Source organism: Cyrtonyx montezumae, unplaced genomic scaffold, assembly GCF_038088225.1.
Source record: "Cyrtonyx montezumae isolate F1298 unplaced genomic scaffold, pur_monq_1.0 scaffold_8, whole genome shotgun sequence".
NCBI classification, from domain to species: Eukaryota; Metazoa; Chordata; class Aves; order Galliformes; family Odontophoridae; genus Cyrtonyx; species Cyrtonyx montezumae.
Genome location: NW_027072089.1, coordinates 33541056 through 33565725, shown reverse-complemented (window position 1 = coordinate 33565725; position 24670 = coordinate 33541056). Strand labels below are relative to the sequence as shown.

The 24670-nt window shown below is 35.6% G+C and overlaps 1 protein-coding gene across 1 annotated transcript in view; it reads left to right on the top strand.

Annotated features, from left to right (window-relative positions):
- Positions 1 to 24670, top strand: part of NKAIN3 (sodium/potassium transporting ATPase interacting 3) — a 326199-nt gene that overhangs the window by 286042 nt on the left and 15487 nt on the right. The window contains exon 5 of the mRNA XM_065751928.1: positions 18963 to 19023. Coding sequence (XP_065608000.1) covers positions 18963 to 19023 — 61 coding nt within the window. The remainder of the gene's footprint in view (positions 1 to 18962; positions 19024 to 24670) is intronic.

Here is a 24670-nt window from a genome sequence, read left to right as displayed (position 1 = left end):
AGTGTTGGACCATTTATTGAAATTTCTTTCCATAAGTGTTTTTCTTTGAACTTAGCTGAGCTTTGACTGCAGGAAGAGTATAAATATATAAATCCTAATAGCCAAGTTATTTCTTTTCTTGATCTTGACTCACTGCTCTGATGTCATATCAGCTTCATGAAAGCCAACATGACAGAACTCTGCAACTGGAGCCACTCAATATAGTATCCAAAGCATGCAATCTTTATGCAATATAAATAAATAACTTTCCAGTAGATTCTTCTTTGAAGGGAAAAAAAGGCAAAGCAATAGTATTAGAAAAAGCAGTTAGTTTGAAATCCTCACTAAACTGCAGATTATACACAGCTATTTCAATAGCCTTTGCAGTGTCAGCTGCCCTGCTGCAAACAAGGAATGAGAAAATACACTCACAAGAAAGGACTATGTCCTCGTTCAGCTAGTCCTCTCCAGCACAACTTCTAGTCCACCTTTAATATCTCTCCTCCATTCCTCTTACCCTTCTTTCTGTGAATTTTTGTCATGCACACAACAAAAATGTAGGAAGCAAGATAAGACATACGCCTTGTCAATGCCTATTGCATTTTATTAATCATTCACACTAGCTAAACTGAGGAGAAGACAAAACTTCAGTTGTATACCTGCAAGATAAAGTACTCTTATGCATTGCAGCAACTGGAAGATTTATTTTTGCTATTTGATTAATTTACAAAGGTGGATTTTTTAAATATGTGGAACTGAGTCTATAAAACATTTTATCTAGACAAAGAATACGTTATACTAATAAGATATTTAAAATATGGAAAGGCATGTAAAAAGAGTTTTTACACCTATATCTCAATAGCGTTATTTTTTTCTGACTGTAAGTCAGTACCTAAAACGACATTCAAACACACTAAGACTTTCTTCATATTATATTCCACAGTTAGGAATTATTCTGTATTAGAGAGTAATTTTATGTACCTTTGCTTAATATTCATTTTCTTCTGGATAACTCATCTGAGTCATCTTATCAAATTTCAAATGAAGTAAAAAAATATATTTGAGGTGTACATTATATATACAAGCATGGTTATGTGTGAGGGCTACTCTGGAAGCAATGCTTCCTATTTTGTTATGCTGGTCCATGACATCAGAAGCAAATGTAGATGGTATGGCAGTAGAGGTTGAATCTTCTACCAATATTCCATTATGTTTTGCTGCCATGTGACAGATGGCAGCATTGAATTCCTCCATGCAGAAAGAATTGGCACCTGTTGATATTCATCAACACTTGCTGAATATTTATGGAGACCAAACAGTGGATGTGAGCACAGTGAGGTGGTGGGTGGTGTGTTTCAGAAGTAGGGATGGTGACAGTGGGTTACCTCAGCTGGTACAAGTTTTTATGAGCACAGCATGCTGGCTTTTATTCATCATTGGTGAAAATACATAACTGATGATGGCGTGACTGTGTTGAAAAATGTCATTTTGCAGCTGAGAATTTACTCTATGTAGCAGTGTTATTGTGCTCTTTTTATCTGTTGTAGTTTCCATGGAAATAAATAGGAATCAATATTTTTGGAGTGACCTATATGAATAGCAGCAACATCAAGCAAGTATTTTTTACAGCATAGCTGAATAAAACCTACTCATATTTATGTTGAATGTAAGTGGGATAAAGTTTAAACAGTGAAGAAAGATGTTCTAGAATACCATTTTCTTATGCTCCACAATTTCAGATATATTTTGTGTCTTCTGAATAAAATAATTCGATGTTAGGAGCTTTAAATTATCCCACCAAATTTCCAGTGGGGCATTTTAAATGTCCACGTCTTGTGCGTACAGTAAGTGAACATTAAATGGAACCAACAAATTATCATTACCTGGAATGGTAATTGAAAACTGGGTACTGGATGATTTTGAAAATGATATTAGATACCAATGTTCAGACATCAGTCCATCTTCTGGATAGCTGTGAACATCTAGATATTTGGTTAGCAATGTCTCAAAGTGGTTTCCTAGAAATAATTGTGGAATTAATCTGATGTACAGAAGAAACTTGTGCTTTATTTAATATTGGCTAACATCTACTATTTCATGGTGATGATTAGTTTAGCCTGTCAGGAAGATACCTGATCTTAAATAGTCTCTTTTCAACATCACTGAATACTCTTTTTGCCTTGCAACAGTTTTCAGCTTTCAGTATATTTCCCATGTGGCTTTTTTTTTTCATAACAGTTGAATCTTGACAAACTAGTGTCCTGCACATAACCTGAAGGGATCAGATTCTGCTTTGCATTTCATCTGCTCTTGTTTATAGAGCATATTATATCAGTATATTTGTCTATCAGACAAAGTTATGTCCTGACTAGTTTCATAACAACTTTAATGATGTTTTTCATTTATTGGTCTGAAAAGAGATGATTTGACTCTCTTAAGATTTTCCCCTTACAGTGCGGATTCAACAAGAAGTACAAATCACTACTGACACATTCAAAATAATCTGTCATAGTGCCTTAAAATAATAATGAGAAAATCCATGAGTCCTTTGATATTAGTTGTTGTTTCATGTTGTAATTGAATTTGAAAAGCTGTGTTAAGATTTTTATCTTCTGGCAGTAAATTATTACGTATAGAATGAAATTGTTTGATGGCAGCAGTCTGAAAAGGCCCTATGCACTTAATCTCTATGTGAACAATGTGAGTTAACCATATACTGTACATTTTTCCTGATTCAGAAGTTTTAAAGGAGAGTGTAATTTAGCTTTCCTCAGAGGTCAGGTTTTCAAGACGTTTGATCATCCTTATAATTCTCATTTGGACTTTTTCTAATTGATTCACATCTGTACTGAAGAGAAGTCTCCAAAATTGTATGCCCAGTCTGTGAGCTGATGCATTGCTAGTGCTGCATACATGCTGCACTGCTGATTCATTTTGAAATTCAGTTTTGCAAACCACCATGTCTTCTGATTATTTTCACAACAATATGCAATTATCAAGCTATATTTGTTGCGTGATCTATTATTTTGTAGAACTGCTATGTAGCCTGTTGATCTGTCTCTGTGCACTTAATTAGTCCTTCTCAAGTACAGTAATTTACAGCTGGCGTCACTGAATTGCATCATACTTTTTTCCAGACCTTTGTCAGACTGTCAAGATTATTTTAATACTAATCTTGCCCTGCATGGTTCTTGAAGTCCCTACTGCATGTATCTTCCAATTCCTGCTGTCTTGTTTCTAGCTGGAAGCATAAATGTCATAATTTCTATTCAGATAACAAACTGACTATGAAATTACTGGATAATTCTGGATATATAGAAGGTTCTACAGAGCCCCAATGGTTACCAACACCTAATTTGATAGAGAACAGTGGGTAGATATTTATGAGTGCAATTTTCAATATAATTGTTCTGTCTGTATAGCAATATTTTCATTATTTGCTTGTAAGAATGTCAAGCATTTCCAAAATGCTTTCTAAAATCAAGATATATCACGCTTGTTGCTTCTTCCCTAGCTAGAAAGCCCTTTTCTAAAAAAGCACATACTTGATTTAACATGAGTCATTTTCTAAGAAATCCATATTGCTTATTACTTATCACCTTATCTTCTTAGTAGAATGCTTATTTCCTCATTACTAGTTTGGTTCCTTGTTTAAATAATTTTTATGGTAAATGAAATTAGGAAACTGGGTCATCCTTCCCCACTTTTTACTTGCCTTTGTCTGAAAATAAATAGAGACAACCTTTGGCTTTTTGGTCTTCTTCAGCCTCTTCCTGTTATAATCAAATTCTTATCTGTTTTGTACTAGCATCTTTGAGATTGCTTTACCCAGACCCTTACATGTTTTCAGGTGAATTCACTAAGGTGCATGAATTTCTTCAGATTTCCAATTTATCTAAATAATCTAAAAAACAGTCTTTCATTATTCTCAGTTGAGTCCTTCATCACTTGTGTCAGTGGCGGTATTTCACTGACTACATTTAATCTTACTTCTGAAGATGAAAATGAAATCATATTGTGTTTTCTGGTCCATGACAATATTTATGTATTAATTATTTGCTGGCAGTACTCAGCCAAACTTTATTCACGCCTGCCCAAACCCATGCCTCTGGTCAGCTGGACGAGCTATTTGTGTAGCTGAAATGGGCTGGAGAGTTATCTGATAGGTGAGCTACCCATGCTGGAAAACAATTACTGCTGCCACATGTACCTGTGGCCTTACAGTCACGTCAGAGTAGCAACAGTTCAGTGCTTGAGCTTACCCTTTGTCAGTAATATGCCACTACATATTGTTTATTATGCTTTACTTTCTTTTATTTGTTTCTTGTGTCTTGACCTTTCTGTGTTTATTACTATACATTTGTTTTTATTATTTATTTGTCTCTGGTAATCTGTGTGTAGGTCATCCAAGAGATCATTACCAAGGCAATACTTTCTGTGTTTCTGCTTCAAAAACTTCATGCATTTTTAGTGTTTGTTCTTCCAGGCAGTCTGACTGCTTTCTTGATCATTTTTTTTTTCAGAAAGACCTGTTTCTTAGCAAAAGCCATCTTGGGTAGCCAAAAACTGTTTCCCAAATGTTTACTGACTTTGTTTCAGTATTCTCCTCCTAAAATCACCATCTGTAATACTTCAGTTTCTCTAATGCATATTTTCCTCCTGTTCAATGCTATTTATTATAAATGTTAGCAACTGTATTTAACTTAATTTACTATGATATCAACAGGAAATTTAAACACTTTCACAAGACTTTCTGTGTGAAAATGAGCAAGATCACTAAGATTTTAAAGTTTTCTTATTATCAGTATTTTTGAATTCGTTAAAATATTTAGCAAACAAATAGAAACTTAAAGAAGCAAATTATAAAGATAATTTACTTCCATTCAGCTAATGGAAAGGACCAAATATATGATCAAATCAAGACAAAAATTAAGACTGAGTCAATGAACCACTGAGTCCAATTTCTCACATCATCCAGCTAATATATTACCAGATAATCTGATTTAATTGTAATAATGCCATTGGAAATATGAAGTCTGCTCTGAAAGCAATCCCTCCTATATTACAATGTTGGCCCACTACATCAGAGGCAGGTATTGGTGGTATAGCAGTAGAGACTGAACCTTCTTGTCAACATTCCATTACATTTTGTTGCCGTGTGACAGATGGCAGTAGAGAGGCAGTCAAACAAACTGGAGTCTGATGTGGAAGACTGGATGAAGCAAAGGTCTATGACTGAATCCCTCCATGCAAAAAAATGGCATCCACTGACATTCATCAATGCTTGCTGAATGTTTCTAGAGGCCAAACAGTGCATATGACTACATTAAGGTGGTGTGTAGTTCTGTCATGATGCTTCAGTGTCCTCTCACAGACCAGTTGGACTATGGTGACAGGGGAAAACTGCTTCAGCTTTTAATTTCAGCATATTTGCTAAGTTGACCCTGCATAGTTTCATGGATTTATTTTCTAAAATATTGACAAGTATAAGGAGGTTGTAGATGTGACACTACTTGGAAGATGGATGTTTTTGGAGATAAACTAAATAGTATAATAGAAATGTAAAGATTGATGTACACAGCCTTTCTTTGATTTAAGAAGTTTGTGGGTTTTTTTTTTTCCAGGTAGTTGTTTCACTTCATAATTATTAATGATTTTATACCAACTGGAAGCTTTTAGTGTCTTTGTGACTTTTTAAAGAATTTAGAAACAAATCCATATAGTATTTTGGTATTTCATTGTATGAAATTTACTCATAATTAAACAGCAAAAAATTTCTTTGCCCTTGCTAAAATCATAATCCAGATTCCATGTAAGGTCAAAAGTTACAGAGAAAGCGTGGATTATGATCTTCGGAAAGTAATCCTTGGAATCTAGCATGAGATCTAGACATAATTCATATCTATTCTCAGTGAATCATATATTAAAATCTAATGTCTTCCTTCTAATCTGTAATGAGAAACATACCTAACTGGACCATTTCATCAAATTTCAAATCCTGAAAGCAACCAAAACACAATTAATACACTTGTATTCAGCAAATAGTGGGTTGAAGTTACAATGCATACATGATGCATAGAGCTAACATTTTAATGTTTTTCCCTTTGTGTAAGTTAGATTTCTACACTTCTTTTCCAGCTATTCACTGCTTAATTTAGCAATTGTAAATGATAAGAAATTGAGAAGTTTAATGCATTAAACACAAGTGCTTAAGAACTCCTAGCAATACTGCCTGGGACTTCCTGGAACAAGTGTGCTGTATCTGCAGTCATGTTTTTCACAGCCTTTTATGAACTTTTTTTTTTCCTTGAAAGTGCCTAATCAGCTTTTAAACAGTGTACACATCTCATCTCTCTACCATTCTCTGGAAAGTGACTTCCTATTTACAGTTTAATTATGATTTGTGTGGAAAATATCCTTAGGTTTGTGATCAAAAGTGCCCCTCTTTGTCTGTGATCTGATAATTTGTTCTAATTTTCCAATCTTCTTACATAATGACAAGTGAGATTAATTGTTTTGTATTCAGATTTCCCAAGACATTCATACTTATTTGTTTGTTTTTAATTCTTTCATTAGTTGTCTTCTTTTCAAGGGAGTTTTTGTTTAATTGCTCCTTATTCTAAGCCACATACATTTTTGGATATTTCTCACACTATTCTGTGTACTGATTCAATTAATTCATTTAGAGATGAGGAGAAAAAAGAGCTATATGTATCACTGAAGGTGATTTACACAGTGGTATAGTAATAAATTTCACTTTTCTTACTATCACTCTACTATTTGATTCTCCTTTCTTATTGCCAGTGAACATTGATCTGATGATTACAGTGAACTATTTGCAAGTTTTCTATGAAGTAATAAGAAGTTTAGAGCCTTTACTATATGTGTTTAGTTATTGTGGGGTTTTTTGTATTGTGTGTGCTTATTGATTCTGAATCACAGAATCATAGAATGATTTGGGTTGGAAGGGTCCTTTAATATCATTTTAAGGACCTTCCAGAGATGGGCCACGAAGATGATAAAGGGCCTAGAGTGCCTCTTTTATGAGGAAAGGCTGAGCAACCTGGGTCTCTTTAGCCATGAGAAAAGAAGACTGAGAGGGGATCCAATCAATGTCTACTTCTAAGGTGCAGGAGGCACAGGGATGAGGCCAGACTCTTTTCAACCATGTGTGGCAATAGTACAAGGGGAAATGGCCACGAACTGAAGCATAGGAAGTTACACACAAATATGTGTAAGAACTTCTTCATGGTAAGGGTGATGGAGCACAGTCACAGGCTGCCCAGAGAGGCGGTGGAGTCTCCTTCTCTGGAGACATTGAAGACCCGCCTGGACGCCTACCTGTGCAACCTGGGTTAGGGAGCTGCTTTGGCAGGGGGGTTGGACTAGGTGGTCTCTAGAGGTTCCTCCCAACCCCTATGATTCTGCGATTCTGTGATTCTGTAATCATCTAGTTCTCATGCCCCTGCTATAGGCAGGGCCACCTCCCTCTAGAATAGTCTGCTCAAGGCCCCATCCAGCCTGGCCTTGATTGTTTCCAGGGTATGGGGGGTGTCCACAACCTCACTGGGCAATCTACTCCAGTGTCTCACTGCCCTCACATTAAAGAATCTCTTTCTAATATCTAGTCTAAATCAACCCTTTTCCAGCTTAAAGCCATTTTCCCTCATCCTGTTCCTACAAGCCCTTATAAGAAGTCCCTTCATAGCTTTCCTGTAGGCTCACTTCAGGTACTGGAAGGTTGCTGTAAGGTCTCTTTGATGCTTTCTCTTCTCCAAGGCTGAGTAACCCCAACACTCTCCCCACAAGGGAGGTCCTCAAGCACTCAGTTGAGGGCTAATTAAATTTTAATTCTAATTTTATCACTGTTTTTTGGTACCATAAAATCCATCTCCTAACTTTTGTAGTCAATTTTCAGTTGGTGTTGTCAAAAAACTCAGCTGAATTTCTTATCCTGTTATCCAATTACTCAGGTATACTTTAAATGCATAGGCTGAGACAAGGCATTGCAGATAATGTCCCTCTCCCTCTTATGGACACGGATCTACTCATACACAGTTTGTATGTCTTACAATTTGGCTTTTTACTAATGTAAGAAATTAAGAGATTAAATTTTTAATTCCATTACAGCATAGAGTTATGGAATAAAAGTCACAAATGAAATTTACAGAAGGTGTGGGTAGGGGTCTGGTGTACAAATTTTTGGAGGTACAGGAACGCTTTATTGCTTGGATCTTTTATTCTTAAGGGCTTCAATACAGCGCAGCTTTCCCCTTCATTCATTCATCACTATTCTACCATGTTGCTCCCTATATTCTCACGCTGAGTAATCAGTCACCATTTTTCCCAGTCTCCTTACTACATATGTCAGATTGCCTCTCCTTTGTTTTCTTTTTAATGAAAATTGGCTTTTGCAAAAGATGACATTTCAAAGAACTGTGAAAGATGTCTATAAACTAGGCTGACTTGAGTTTCCTTTAAATGAGCTGGGAACTCTAACAGAAAGGTAAAAAGTGTCATAAATTTTAACCTCTCTGATGTTTATTCAGGTATTCTGTATAGTATCACATGGTTTAATAGGTTTAAACTAGCTTGTTCCTACAAAGAATCAAGAGAATATGGTTGAAACAAAGCACCAATCTAATGGAAGCACAAGAACAGTAAAATAGCTCTCCAGATGTCCACTACAGACTGTATCGGTGATGCCTTCAGCCTCCCCCTTTTATGTTTGTTTCCTCCAATGCTTCCTCCAGTGGTTGAAAGCATTCTGTTAAGATCCTGGTGTCCCTTGGAAGGAGAGCTTCTTGAAAATGTTCTTTCCTAGCTCTGATGCAGGGAGAAGTGGGCTTAAAATTCTCTGTTTGATTTCTTCTTCTTCAGGCTGTGTAACTCAGTCTGGTTTCCAGTCAGGACATGACCAGAATAAGCACCATCACCCGTGTCTTAGAAAAAAGTCTGGGTTTGTTTTCCACAAAGAAGCTGTATGTGCTGTAGCCAGCAGTTCAGGCTGGGTGATCGGTATAGAATTGCAAAGTTGCTTCCATAATGCCCACCTCTGGTCTAGATGTTTTTGCTGATTTTGTGTGGATATTCAGAGACAATGTCCTTCCTAGTATGTTCCCATTGTTCCTGTTATCTTGGCAAACTGCCTGATTACAAGTTGAGCTTTTCTCCTTGGAAAACAAATGCTGATTTGGTGTGCATCCTGGGCTTTGAGCTCCACAATCAGACTCAGATAAAAGTAAAGAGAGTAGTGGGATACAATGAGAGCTGTTGGTAAGAGCCACAACTCACATATGGGGTCCATATACCGCAAACAACTGAATTGCCAGAAAGAGATGGTAAAGGTGACTGCAACAGGTCAGGGATAGCTGGAGAAGCCGCTTCTGAAATTCATTAGGTACTGATAGAAAGCAAAGCTTCATTGCAATTCTTGATTGCTTTCCTGCCCAGTGGGAATCCAGCACAAAAACATTTTAACACACAGTTTTACTGGAAATACCTGAGCAGAATGTTAACATTGCTGCTTTTATGGTAGTCTTGTTTCCAATATATCATAGCAGGTCACTTCACGAAGCATTAAAGAGGCATGTGTGTTTGTGTTTGTATACCTCCATCTGTGCATTCAGATAGCTCCTTGAAGGAATTAAACAATATCATCAATAGTAAGAATACAGTGGGAAAGGTAGACATAAAAAGAAACAAAATACCGTAAAAAGATCCCTCATTACACTTATTGCAGAAGTGTAGATGTTACTGGTGAGAGAAGATGATGCTGTTAGCTGCCAAGCACATAAATCTAAACATGTTTCCAATGATAATACTGCTTGTTCCAAAGAGCAAAAGCAGGTCAAACTGTGTCTCAAAATCGAGTAATTTATTCTTTGGTTTGAATATGGCAGATTGATGTACAAGTGAAAGCGTTCATGTGGTAAATCATTTGCTAAACATGATAGTAGATGGAAACTGACTAGGAAGAAGAGAACAATGATCAGCATGGCATTCCTCAGCTTCACTGGTTTTGTTAAGTACTGTCCATCACTGGCATTTCAGTGAATACACAGAGAAAAATGGCTAAACAATACCAGTTTCTGGTGGACATAGAAGTGATTCTTTAAAATTTTCATTTTGAAGAATCACCATTAATTATATCCTTGTTTGTTTTGTCTTTTATTTCCTTTTCATCTTAAAGATGCAGGTTAATTTTTTGAAGAAAAAACAAAAACCAAAAACAATAACAAACTGGTTTATCATTTGTGATCCTCTAATGAAGATAAGATTTTAAGAATTTCAAGTATATATTTACACTGTGAAGAAAAAAATAACAAAACTAATATTTGTGTGTGATTTTCCTTGCCTATATTGAACAAAATCTTACTGGAAAAAGAAAATTGAACCATGTAATATATTAGAAAAAATTGGAACTGAGATTCACAGAAATAGTATATGTTGCTTTCTCAGCTCCCTCCACAATTATTACAAAAAAAAAAAAATCAGACATCTATATTCCTCTGTGATGCCTTATATGAATTTCTGCACTGTGCATTTTAACCAGCTCTTCATCAAAGAAATTCAAGCCTATTTTTTTTCTGTGATTCAGTTAGTCCTTGATCTAAGCAAATGCATATTTTTCAGGTTCTGGAGCTTACTTCTGAGGTACATTTCTGTGTCTGCTACTCCTGAATATCTCCTTTGAGTGTTCAGTAGCGGGCTAACGTGGGCAGTATTACTTTACAGTTCATTAGATCATAGAATATGTCCTAAAGTGAGTTAATATGATGGATTAGCTTTTATCTGTGAGTTGTTTTTTATTGTTTTACTTTTCCTGAAACATGCTCTGATAATTGTTAGTGAAAGCCTAATTTTTTTCTTACGGTTTTCAAGCTATGTTTACAGAATAACGAGCTAAAATAATAATATGTTCAATATTATCTACTTCTACCTAGGCACTTAAGAATTATCTATAAAGGAGTTAGAGAACTGTGAGGATCAGGCTGCATTAAGTCTATTCTTACACTCATTGTCACTTCACTGAAATCTTGACCTTCTCATTTTTATTTCCATGCTGCAGCTTGTCTGTCTTTCAGTGATGGAAGTCCCTCATGGTGATATAATAGTTTCATCCATGTGTTGTTGACATGGTGCATGAAGGGAAAAAATGATTCAGTAGAAAATAAATAATTCTTACAGGTAACAATGCATTAGAATTAAAATGTATCATTTGTGCCTGCTGCCACAAACTAGTGGAAATAATACTCTCATTATGTGCCTTTTGATCTAATAAGAAAGGCAAAAAAATATCTTTTGCTATTCTAGCACCAAAGAATATCTTTCTTAATTTCTGAAGTATAAGCAGCAGCAGAACTTCAGAAAGAGTATTAACATAAAAGACAAACCAGATTTTCAGTACTTTACTCTTCTCAAAGCAGTTTACTTTGGTAACTCTAACATGCATAATTTCATTACCAGCTTCCAAAGCTCAGAGGTGAAATCCTATGGATATCTTGAAGAATCACTTTGGGTTACAAGACACCATCAAACCTGAATTCAAGTGCGCTTTATTAAAAAATATGAAATGTTGTGCCATCTGGAAGTAGCTCTGAAATTATTCTTGACACTGGCAAGCTAAAGCAATAGCAAAAAAATACATACTTATTTATAAAAATATACAAACAAATAACACAAAGCCAGGTTTACAGAAATAAAGAGAAGCCAGCTTTCTGTCTCCTTGTTGCAAAATCACATGAAAAGTGTTTTCTCACGTCCTGTTATTCAGCTGAAGAGCTGATTATGTATTAACCTTAGTGTCACTGAAATCCAGGAATGAAACTTGCCAACCAAAACGATGGGTTAAAAAGTCAGCCTTATTTTATTGCAGTTCTGAGTGTGTGGGGGATTTCTGTCATGTGAAAGCATGAATATTCACACAATTTCTGTGAAGTGTACGCCTATTCCGAGAATTGCTATGCATATTAAATTCTAGCACACTGTGTTAATAAGGGATTCTTGCAAGGGCTCTTTGGTAGTAGTGAGGTTCCAGTAGAAGTTGTTATCTGGCCAAAGGGTTATGTGCTGAGTAGGCTTGGTCCTCTATTTGCTCAAGAAATTACTTACAGAAATCAGCTGTGATATAATTATCACATCAACCTTTTTTTATGATGCCTAACATTATTAATCCTAGTGGAGTATAGTGTACCTCCTTGCAGCTTGTGGAATATTGAGGCTCGATGTCCTGCTTATCTAGGAAAAGCAACATTCCCTAGACAGAAAGTCAGTTTGCTGAAGACTGAATTAATTGCCAGGTATCTTAAGCATAAGAGTTTTGATCCCATTCTGAGCAGAACTTTCATTTCCCGTAAGATCTACAGGAAAACTAGATCTAGAGGAAAGGTCTTACTTGTTTATCCAACTCTTATTTGGTACTTTTGTAAGAGTCCATTCAGATGTAGATCTCTGTCCTATCTTTCTTTCTTACTAACTTCATCTTCTTTCCATTGTCTTGTTCAAGGTTTAAAGTTGACTCCATTTTACACTACTGACCTCCAATTTATTCAGTCATATCATTAACAAGTGATTAATATCTTGAAAGATAAAACAGTGTATTCTAGCTGGTCATAATTATTTTTAATTTCTGTGTTTAAATGTTGTGTTTAGTATTTTTACATATTGAGGCTTTCATTTCATTCAAAATCTTAAATTTACCGATCAAATAATGGAAACCAGATTAACACAATTAATGTTAGGGGCTTGTTTCTGTCTTGTGTGAGTCAAGGATAAAGGTTCCCAGATTACTCTTGGGTGTAAGTAGTATGAGCAGCTTCTTCCCTAGCCTCATCTGCAGTCTGATCTGAATCCTACAGCTTTCTATTGTAAGAACACGATAATTTTTTCTAAAGGTCCTGTAATGAAAAGAAAAGATGCAGAATAAGCCCTAAGTAAACTAAACATTTGAGGGAGAGAGACAGAAGGAATAGTAATGTTCTCACTTGTTTTGCTCAACCCTAGCCAAACTGAGACCTTGGCAGCATAACTCTACTCCCTTTTATCTGGTAATGTCTTCTCACCAGCTGGGCAATAGGGATAATTTTCTGTTTAAACTGATGGAGAAATTGCAGGTAATAATGCTTCTGATTTTTACTCAGGAGGATAGATTGTCAAATACAATTTTTAATTTAAAGTTGAGATGACAATGTTGTTATCAAGTTTTGAGAAGAGCAGACAATGTACAAGACTTCAGAAAGCACAGTAGATAACTGGTGCAATCTTTTCCAAAATGTGTTCTTCTCTAGCTCTCTACAAGGTAGATGGCATTCGAAGGGAGTTACCTCCTGCAGTATTAGCCAACAGCAACCTTTACATACATTTTAAGAACAGACATTTATCTTAGCAAATCTATTCACTTGTTCCTCCCCTATCAGTGTAAAGCAAAAGTATCCATCAGCTCTTGTCAGCAATTTTTAGAGTCTTTAATTCATTTTAAGGCCTATCTGAGTTGTAGCCTGTGGGAAAGCTCTTAACCAGTGCTGTAAATGAAACAGCTGGACCAGACTGGCTCCAGGTTATGCACTTTAAATTGATAGATAATCTCCCTAACACCTGAATTTCATTCAAGTCAAACCCAGTAGATTTTAAGTAGAAAGGAAAAAAATATTTAGCATAGTATACTTCACAAAGTGATACTACCATATATTGCAGTGTATCCTGAACACAGAACTTGAAACAGAGTTATCATACCTTTTTGATTGGAAAAATCTTCCAAATCTAGTTTACCTGTGTTACATGCATCCTTCAACAGACAGCCCTACAGGATGCTGACTTAGTTTATTTGGTTGATCCTATGAAATCTCTATGAAACATTGTGTAGTAGCTTAGTAGTGGTAAGTATCCTAATGTACACCTGATTTTGAAGAACAACCTGATAGCCTTGGGCAATGCTTCTTGTAGTCTTAAATCCCCAGTATGCAGTTTTGGTCTAGATGAAATACAGTATGTGCAAGAGATGGGAGGGTAATCACATAATGTGGAAGTGGATTTTAAGGCCACAGCTGATGACAACAAAGCCAAGTAGAATGATTTAAATCAAAATTACTTAAATCATCAATTATAATAAATATTCTACTCTGAAGACAATAACCTTGATTTAAATAAACAGTATTAATTTTCCATTTGTCCTTGCTTTCCTAAAGAAAAGTTAATCCACATTAAATTGTAACTATTAAAATAAATTAATTTGCAAGTAAATATGCATTTTACACTCAATTTGGTTGTTCTCTTTAATAGGATATGTTATAGTAATATTCATTTATAAAGCAATTATAGCACAGCATGTATTTGCTCAAATGATTAGCTTTTTTAAAATGTCTTTCATGTTTTCATAGTTTCTTGCAGCTTAATGATAGAAAATTATAAAATCTAATTTCACTTCTATTAATTTAGGCACTTATATTTCATGCAGCTGTCCATATCTTGAGCTTAGAGATTTTAGTTAGACTAAAACATTTATGTCCACTAGAGGGAAAAAAATAAGAGACTAGTATTTCATTTTAATCTAAGGCTATTGAGAAAAGTCCTGATAATAATGTTATTTAAATGTATCTATGTTCCACTAATAGGAAATCCTTTTGTATACAACACATCAAAGTCCCTGCCAGCTTAAACAAGGCAACAGTTGTTTCCCACACCCTGAGTCTGCTCATCACTGTGATTTGGGGAATGTGATTGATGTTTAACAGCTGGTCATCAAAGAAATAAGACATTCTGTAAAGAAAGATGTGGAGACATTGGAGCAGAGAAGGGCCAAAAAGATGATCAGAGAGCTGGAGCACTTCTACAAAGATAGGCTGGGGGAGCTGTTCTTGCTCAACCTGGAGAAGAGAAGGCCACCTCACTGAGCCTTTCTTGTACCCTAGAGCTTATAAACAAAAAGGTGACTGACTTTTTTCATGGTCTAACAGTGATAGGACAGAGGGGAGTGGTTTTAAAGTAAAAGAAGAGAGATTTAGGTCAGATGTTTGGAGGAAATTTTTCTCTCAAAGGGTGCTGAGGCACTGGCACAGGATGCACAAAGTGGTTGTTGATGCCTCATCCCTGGAGGTAGTCAAGGTCAAGTTGAATGGCGCACTGGGCAGCCTGATTTAGTGGGTGGCAGCCCTGCTTACAGCAGAGAGGTCGGAACTAGATGAACTTTAAATTTCCTTCCAACTCAAGCCATTCTGTGATTTCAACCAAGGTCAATATCTGACTCTTCTGAGAGTGATTTAATTTTTTTGAAAGATGGACTAGATGCTACTGGGGGTCTCAGTACCTACTGTGACAAATATCTGAGTATTTTATGTATTATTTATTCTCACCAGAGCAGGATGTTGGCTCTAAGAATTGTGCAGCTGAGTGAAAGCAGAGGAAACTAGCCTCTTCCACTTCATTTTCTGCCAAATGACGTGGACAAATGACTTCTGAGACAGTTCAGTAGACTGGGTTTTGTGGACAAAGCAGTCAGTGCAGGGATCTCAAAAGGTTCCCATGTTTATAAACATTGTCAAGACCACTTGGCCTCTAAATCGCTCTCTCTGTCAAGCCCTCAGTTCCCATTTATACCTCTAATTACTAACAACATTTGATATCTTGGACATCCTGCTCTGACTACTTCATCATTCCCTTTGAATGATTACTGAAATCCAAAATGAGCAAATTAAATATCTTCCAGGTCATTTGCATCATGGCTTCTTTAGTTATCAGGGGACACACATTTATGCCTATCACTTGGTGCCAGGCCAATAGCCAGCATTTCCAATAACGACGAATCAGGCAATACACATCAGTCACCTCACTGCAAATTGGCAATTAACATGATGGCTGGTTGGGTTCACATGAGCATAACATTATTAATTAAACAGCAGCTGGGTTAATCAAGATAGTAAAAGTAATTTGTTGGAATAAATATTTAATTCAATGTGTCCATCAATAAAGCAAAAGAAGAGATTTTAATTAATACATTTATAAAAATATTCCAATGTGCTGACTGTACTCTGTTTAAGGATCTCAGAACAGGTCTAATCTGTTCCCACTTCATCATTTCCTGTTAACTACAGGATAGTAGAAATCATTTACCAAATATAATTGCAAGTATACTGGTTACAAGCCAAATATTGTTGTCCACCATAGAGCATGTATACTGGACAACTGTTGTCAAAGAGCTATGTTTGCTCTTTGTTGCCATATTCTTTCAGGAATGAGCATTCTCCCATTAAATTACAGAAAGTTGTTCTTGATACATGTTGTATTATTATACTTCCCAATGTGATTAAAGACCTGATTTTTCCTTCTCTCCAGAATTAACTGAGTGGGTAAATACATCTTTAATGTGTTTTAAAGAAGTATGAAGGATAAACATGATATGCAGGTTTGATTTCTGTCTAATTAAGGAATATTGATCTACTAATTAAAAGAAATACAAAAAAAAACACTGGGAAGCAGTGAAAGGCTGCTGATTTTATAACAGATAAGGCAAAAACATTACAACAGCATTCCAAGCAGTAACATTAGTAGGAAAAGGTTTACTTTAAGGAGAAGATCTACTGAAAGAGGAAGATATAAGCTGTCATGGCCTTTAAAACAATCGGGTTACGAATGCCCCCCCACTGTTTGGATAGTGAACCTCTTATTTTTCCCTCATGCTTGTTTGCTTGTTGCTTTCCTCTTTTGGTCAAGTAGATTATTATATATGAGAATAGAAATCTCATTCTATGCTGGGAAAGTGAGAGGTGAAGCTAGCATTCTCTCTGACTTTGAAGTACAGCAATGGCAAATGTTAAGAAAGTAGCTGAACTGCCTTCAAAAACATTTAACCTATGAAGATTATGTGCTGAACTGTCATGCCTGCTTCCAAACTTTTCAGTCACATACTTAAGGAGAAGAAACAAACCCAAGTGACTTACGTGGTCAGATCACACACTGCCAACGCAAATGGAAGTAGTGTAAATAAGTGGGTGCTATTCCTTCATGAAAAGACACCTATTTTCTGGTATTTGTATAGTACTTAATGCAATAGCAATTTAATCTATGTGTGATGTTCAGCTAGCATAAGCAATATACCTCAAGTATGATTGCTTCTTTCAATTCCTTGGAATCCTTTATGTAACACTGCTTGAGTTTACACAAATGAAAGACTCTTCCACCCAGTGTCCACCTGATAAAAGTTGTGGCAATTTTTCCCTAGTAAATATGACCTCACCCCCCCCCCAAAAAAAAAAAGACAGGGATGCTGCCAGTGCTGGAGCCTGCTCAAAACCAGAAGCTGGATTAAACTCAATAGTTCGTTTGCCAAAACCCCAGCAAAGCAAATGGCCAAGGCAGGAGGCTCTGGCAAGACTAGGCCGGAGCACTGTGGCTGCTCTCATTCACAGGAAACTCAGCCTGGGTGTGCCATAGCTTAATCCACGGAGAGGATTAATCCCTTGGAGGAGGATTAAGCTGCAGAGAGACGAGGCCACTTTATTTCTGAATGGGAAAGGCCACACAGGGATTTAATGTACTTTATCTTCTGTGCATTGATTTCACAGCTTTAGTTAATTCATCTTAACTTCCCCGAATTCCCTTGTGTGGACAAGCTTTTTGTCTGCAGAAACTCTTGGAGCTGCTTGTAAAGCTCTTGGTGTAGCCCAATGAGAAAGCATGTTGGAGTGATTTCTGTGCCACTGAAGGGGCTTATACCTGTCTGGGTGCTATTAAATTACCTCCTTCTCAAATGCTTGATCCATGACACTCTTAAAAGAACTATTTTAATTAGTTTTTTTTCTTTGTGTTGAACAGATAAAAAAAGGGTCTTTTGAAAACTAATCTCTGTGTTATTTTAGAAATCTCTCATGAACAGCCTCTTCGAGGCTTTCAGATAGCACGAATTGTGTACAGCTGCACAAACAGTATTTTCTCAAGCATGGGCATGTCTGGACAGTGCAGTTTAATAGATTTCCTTTCCCAGTGGTATTTTCTTCCTTTTGATGATTGTCATAAGAGAAGATTTTGTCTATATGAAATGCAAACAAGCAAAGTTTCTATTCTCTGATCCTAAAAATGTTAATGCCTTCCTCTCAGTGGCACAAGTGACACAGACCCATGATGAGGCAAATGTTTTTGTGGATGCTGATGTTAATGGCATGATTTTGCTGGTGTTGTCCTTTGGGGAAATTAGTCTGCTTTTTTCTTGTCTAGTGATTGTGATTCACAGATAGGCCCTTCTGATAAGGTGTATCCTGATGCTGATGAGTCATATACCAACTTTACTGTTTAACAACAGCATGACATTTCACATATCAAATTAAACCTTTGCCAAGCAGTTCACTGGGTCACTTTCTGCAAGACAAAGTGACATCTCTCATGGATTCTGTAATAACTTTACTATAACTTAATAGCTATAGCAATCATTATTTTTTTCTTTTTAATATGTAAATTAGGAAAATATATAAATAGGTAAATATGTAAAATAGGGGGCTATCTATACACACACTTAGTTAGCAAATGTTTGAACCATAGAATCACAGAATTGCAGGTGTTGGAAGGGACCTTTAGAGATCATCAAGTTCAACCCCCTGCCAAAGCAGGCTTCCTAATGGAGGTCACACAGCTAGCTGTCCAGATTGGTCTTGAATATCTCTAGAGAAAAAAACTGTAGTTTACAATCAAAATCTAAGTGCTTTCTGACACAATGTTCATACCTAGTGTTTTGGAGTATCATTCATCAGTGCTGATCTCAGTGAGGCTGGAAAGCAGGAAATGTTTATAAAATACAATGCATCATGAAGAAAAGAAAGTATCTTTAATTTAGCTGTGTGTGACCACTTGCACTGAAATTTACGAATAAATTCAGGAAATAGGAGGAATTATTTTCTAAATATAGCTGTCATAGGTGTATTTATATGGTACTATATAAAAAGCTTATTAAGCGTTGAGTGTGTTCTTATGATTACTTTTCCTCTTCTTTCATGCAGCTGATTGGATTTGTGTATGCCTGTTACGTGATCAGTATTTTCATGGAGGAAGAGGACAGCTGTAAGTACTGATACTCACCTGTTCATCTCTGGAGTCACAGTACCTGGAGCGAGACTTGGTCTTGCATTAACTACCAAGAAGAAAGCTTGAAAAATGTCGGAATCTGACTTTCATGTACACAACCAATGTTATCAAACACGTATTTACTTAGGTACTATGAGTGCCTGGATTGTACTTTCTGAACTTATGTGTAGGGATCTGTGAACCACTTTACATGAACCATGTGTCGTGCTGAAAAGCTTGTCATTCATGTTGCACATACACTTTGTTTTTTATTTGTACATTCAAACTTTAATCAAAGCTCCTAAAGATATTTAGTTTCCTTTTCCTAAGAAGTTTTTCTCAGCAGTAGAGTTAATGCAGATGACATATCAAGCCATTTAAAAGGTACTGTATCACTCTCATTAACAATTAGATAGACATATAAAACACCTAGAAGTAATTAGATTGTGCATCTGAAATGCTGACCTCATGTTCTTAATCTATCTTTATCAAGAAAACACTTATATACCCATTTTGTTCATAAAGCTTAAAAATGTGAACATTACTCACAAAGCATTTATTTGAAGTCATTGAATGGTCATTGGAAAAACATGAATATGTTGAATGCTTTGGTAGGAAGCTCTATGAAAATAGGTTGAGAATTGCCTAACTCATCATTAAGCACATGACTATCATAGGTGTTGTTAAAACCAGAAGTGAGACTGGAATTATATTGGATGAGCAAAGAGAAGCAAACTGAAGAAGCCTGTTTAAAATACGGAAGATGTGTCTGTCAATTACTTCTCATATAAGGAGTTAAGCAGTATATCTGCCTCTAGCAAAATATTGAACATATGCCAAGAAAAGCATCACATTATGGCTGTAGAATAAGTAATATACAAGCAAATATTTATTCATAAAATTTTATTCATAAATCTTAACGTAATTGTTTTGTTTCTGCACAGAATGGCACCAGTGGGTGAGATAAATATAGTAGGAAAAATGTAAAAAATAAGATCTCAAGACAGTATTTGGTAACATCTTTAAAATATACTGAAAACATAATTCAAGTAACTCATGACTATGATGAAAACAGAGACTTTTTGATTAAAACAGTGTGAAGAGACAAGTACTTTTTCATTGTTACAAACAGTACTCTGTTCAGTTCTCCATCACAATGCAACAGATATTAGTGTCAAATCTACTTTAATGCTTTCATTTAGGTTTCTAATTGGAAGAAAATATATCAAGGAAATTCTCAGATGATACTGTGTAGGAAGAAATTGTAAATATGCTGTATACACAGTACACTATGAAAAAGGCTAAAGTAACCTGGACAAAGACTGGTACAGTAAATGGGAAACAGTAAATAAGAAACTTGGAGATGCATCATAAAATGTTAAGAGTTAAGGAGGAGGAAGAGCCTAGACAAGTTCCCTTTGAAAGAAAGGAATTGCTGATTACTTGGGAACTGGTAGCACAAGATAAATCTGAAGGATAATGCGGCCGCAAGTCATACATATATCTTGACACATGAATCAAAGACTATGAAGATATCAAGAGATAATTGTCCGTATCATACAGCTGTAATGAGTTGTTATTACACAGGGCTTCATCCTGATGTCTGGAAACTTTGTGAGACAATTGCTAACAAAATTCCTGAAAGTGTTAGACTTCGTGAAATGATCAGGAAGGCTGGCAGATTGATGAGCAAGAGAAACCACAGTAACTCTATAAAAATGATGTGGGTACATTCACACACATACAGACACAGATATATCTGTACCTGAGAAGACAGACTCTTTACATTTTACATAAGTATTTTAAATTATTTGAGTTTGTTTGGTTGGTTGGTTAGTTGGTTGGTCCTTCATCCTGTGCTTCACACATCAGTGTTTTAGGCATGTATTAAAGTAATACAAAAATCGCATCCAAAAATATAACATATTGTTGGAAAACATTGTCACTTGCTGAAGAGTATATAGAGTTTATATTCAGGGCCTTACAAGAGGTTTGTCAAGTTAATGGCAATTTTACTTGAAAATATATTTATTCTGGAAGTGTCAGGGCAAGGTCTGTCTTTGACATCTCTGACCCTGTCCACTCTGACCGCCAGCCATTGTCTTTTGAGCGTTTCATGCTCTTTGATACCAAGAAAATATTAAATCACTGGGAATGAATACCTGTTGACGTTAATTAAAAAATAAAACACATCAAAGTCTATGATGATCCAGTACTTAAAATCTACACAGTGCCAATTCTTCATAATTTCTGCTTGTATTCCAGAACTACCAATTGCAATTTGGTGTTTTGTTATGTACAAGTAAAAATCATGTTACTAATCTTGGAACATGTGGTATAATTTAGCTCTACGTCCTTCATTAGGATTGTGCCAATTTACTATTTTCACATATACCTTTCTAATCTTCCAGATTCTTGTGCATATAAATTTGTTTTATTTAGTGGAGGATCAGCAAGGGGAAGGGGGAAAAGCAATGTGTTGGAAGTGGAGCAGAGATACAGAAGTGGCATGTCTAGAAGGTTACACAACAAGTGGAGTAACATAATTTCTATTTTGATGTTTTTTCCTATTTTTTTTCTAAAATCCTGAATCCAATCAAAAGCAGCTAAATATCCTTTTAGTATCTCAGCTGGGGATAATTTGTTTCTTAATGCCCATTTGTGTTTTAGAGTCCTCCATTTCTGTAGATAAATTTATTAAAGACAAATGTTAACTCATTTGTATCAATTCCTCAGATATGTTTTAAATGGAGAAATGTCTATGTAAGCCACAGTGGGAAAATGATTTGGTTTGGTAATTAGCCAAGAATAGCAGGACTTATTCTGGAAACTTGCAGCATAATTAATAAAAAAAAATATGTAAAAGGGAAGCACAGTGGTGCCTGTAAATAGTCACGTTAAAAGTATAAAGTGATTACATTGCGATAGAAGTCCAAGAAGCTGCAATGAAAGAGCAATTTTATTAATTTTAATATTATGCAGCAGGTTATTTTCTTAGGTAAGTGCATTCATTCTTTCATATTTTTGCAGTAGTTTGCACAGAATAAATCCTCAGCCTCCTGAGAGTCAAAGCCTTCCTAATTACATTCTGCAATTCTCAGTGCATCAAGTTAACCTCAGTTCTTGATCTGAAACCTGTCAAGCAGACTTAAAAATTAATAATAGCTGCCTGTTTAGCCTCTGTGCAGTCCTTAAATGGATTTTGAGGCTGACATTTTGGCTGATGGACACTTTTCTGAACAGTAGTAATGCTTGAGGAAACATTTATTTCCAGCTATTGCTCACCTTACCTACATTTCAGACTGTAGTTAACTTTTACTTAGAAGGAAGATGATAGCAGGTCAAAAGGAATGAAAAAAAGACATGTAAAAGTCACACTGCTGTAGAGGAGTTAATACCTTCCATCATTCATCCTAATGAAAAAGTCTATTTATATCTCTTCCCTTCATTTTTTCATTTCTATCTTTGTAGGTCTATCAATCTATATAAGCCCTTGTGAAGGAACAGAATAAGTGAAATCCGTAATCATAAAAGCCTGTCACTATCCTGTTTGTGAATCATTTTCTACTAAAAATGAACTCGGAAGCTTGTTACTGTCCTGTCAGAGTTACAGAATGGGTTTAATAAAGTGAAGTTTGGAGACTCGGCAAAATACGTTGTTACAAAATTATTAAATTTATAAATATTTTTTTTACTTCCTTTGAGAAATAGTAGCACCATATCATAAATATGTCACCAACGCTTCTCTAAAGGGATAGTTCTGAACTGTGTGTTAATTTATGAAGTGGAAGCTGAGTTATATATAAAATGAGTAAGAAAAAAGATGTGACAGCAGAGGGGAAGTTTTGTCAAAAACCTACAACTGTAATTTCAACATCTATTACAAAAGTAAGAGTGAAAAATCAAAAGGTCAGTCCAAGGAAACTCAATCCTGTTACAAATGAGAAAAAAAAATTTAAAAAAATGAAATCACAAGAACAAAATTAATTAACAGGTTTTTGTCTCTCCCATTCCCTGGCTGAATTCAGAGTTCAGCTGTATTTTCAGAACAGGAAGATTAATCTGTTTTTTTAAAAAGGAATTTTCTTCAAAAACTGTGGTATCTGTAGGAACTTCCATATGGTGTCTTTATATAAATATTAAGTAAACCAAAATATGTTATTTCCAACATTGAATAACTACTATATTGCCTTATCTGACATATGGCTTTGTATTTATACATACCATTGAACATCTGTTGTCAGTAATCTAATGAGAGAGAAAAAAAATTTCTTCATATTTAATTTTTGTAGCTACACAGTATGTCCAGAAATGATACTGTTCTTATAAATACATTATGTTTTGCAAAAGGAATGAAGAACTGGCTCAGCTATTAGTAGCAACAGACTCATACATGTCCGTATGATTACCTTTACATATAAGCCCATGTTTCATTAACTAGGTAGTTTTTGGGAACACACTATTAATATATTTACATCAATTGCAATTTCCTATATACTTGAGTCTGCTTACCTCATGGAATAGACTGTTTCTATAATAAAACATTTAATATGAATGACAACCAGGATGGAGGATACTTCTCCAAACTAAAGGGCCTTAGTAGAATCCAACATACCCAGAAAATGGCTGTCCTAAATTTTCTTACTGAAAACAAGGACTCAGGAAACTTTCCAAACAGTAGCCAGAAGCAAATATCATCACTGGGCTTTAGCACTTACTGCTCTCACCTTTAGGTCATAATGACTTCAGATATTAAACAGATATTAAAACAAAATGTACTGTTACTGACCACCAAATGAGTTTGCTTGATATAGATTATAAACGCTCATAAGTTTTTCTGCCCAGAACTAAAACAACAGTATAGCTACCAGACTGGCTGTGATAATTCTACAAAATGATAGTGACCATCAGTATTTTTGAAAGGCTTGAAAATTTTGAATCTTTCTGTTCATCTGGAAGAGCAACCCAAAATCTCAGAATTCTGAGATATCAGTTTTGGTAAAACAGCTGCTGTCATTGCCTTGCAGACATCCACTGTGAAGCAGAAAAGAGGTTAAAGTGCAAACAGAAATAGCACCAGGAGGATCCAGGAGGGTCCCTCAGTCCAACCCAGGCCAATCCCATCAAACATTTAGTAGAGTGGAATGTTAGCTTCCATAGACTGAAGAGATCTGCCCCTTTGGGAGTTTACTGACTAGATGCAGGCTCACCAGTTTGCTCATCTACTTACATCAGATACAGCTTTCTTCCGTACTGTAAATACAAAGGATAAACCTATTATTCTATCACTATTGCATGATGTTACAGTCCTCCAGCCTATAATTACCCTTAATGTGTGAATTAAGTGAAAATGCATTCTCACTCCTACATTGACAGAATGAATTCTGATTCATATAACAAAGAAGTAAATACACGAGACATCATACTATTTAGATTAACACTACATTTCACATTCACATATCTCAAATATTCTTTTTTTTAACATTATACAATTGCTTGAAGAAGAATTTGATCTCATTCCTATGGAAACACTTGCATATATATATAGCTCAAAATAAATAAATAAATAGATAAATAGATAAATAGATAAATAGATAAATAGATAAATGAAAGGTAGTGTAAAATAAAGCTGTTAAACAATATA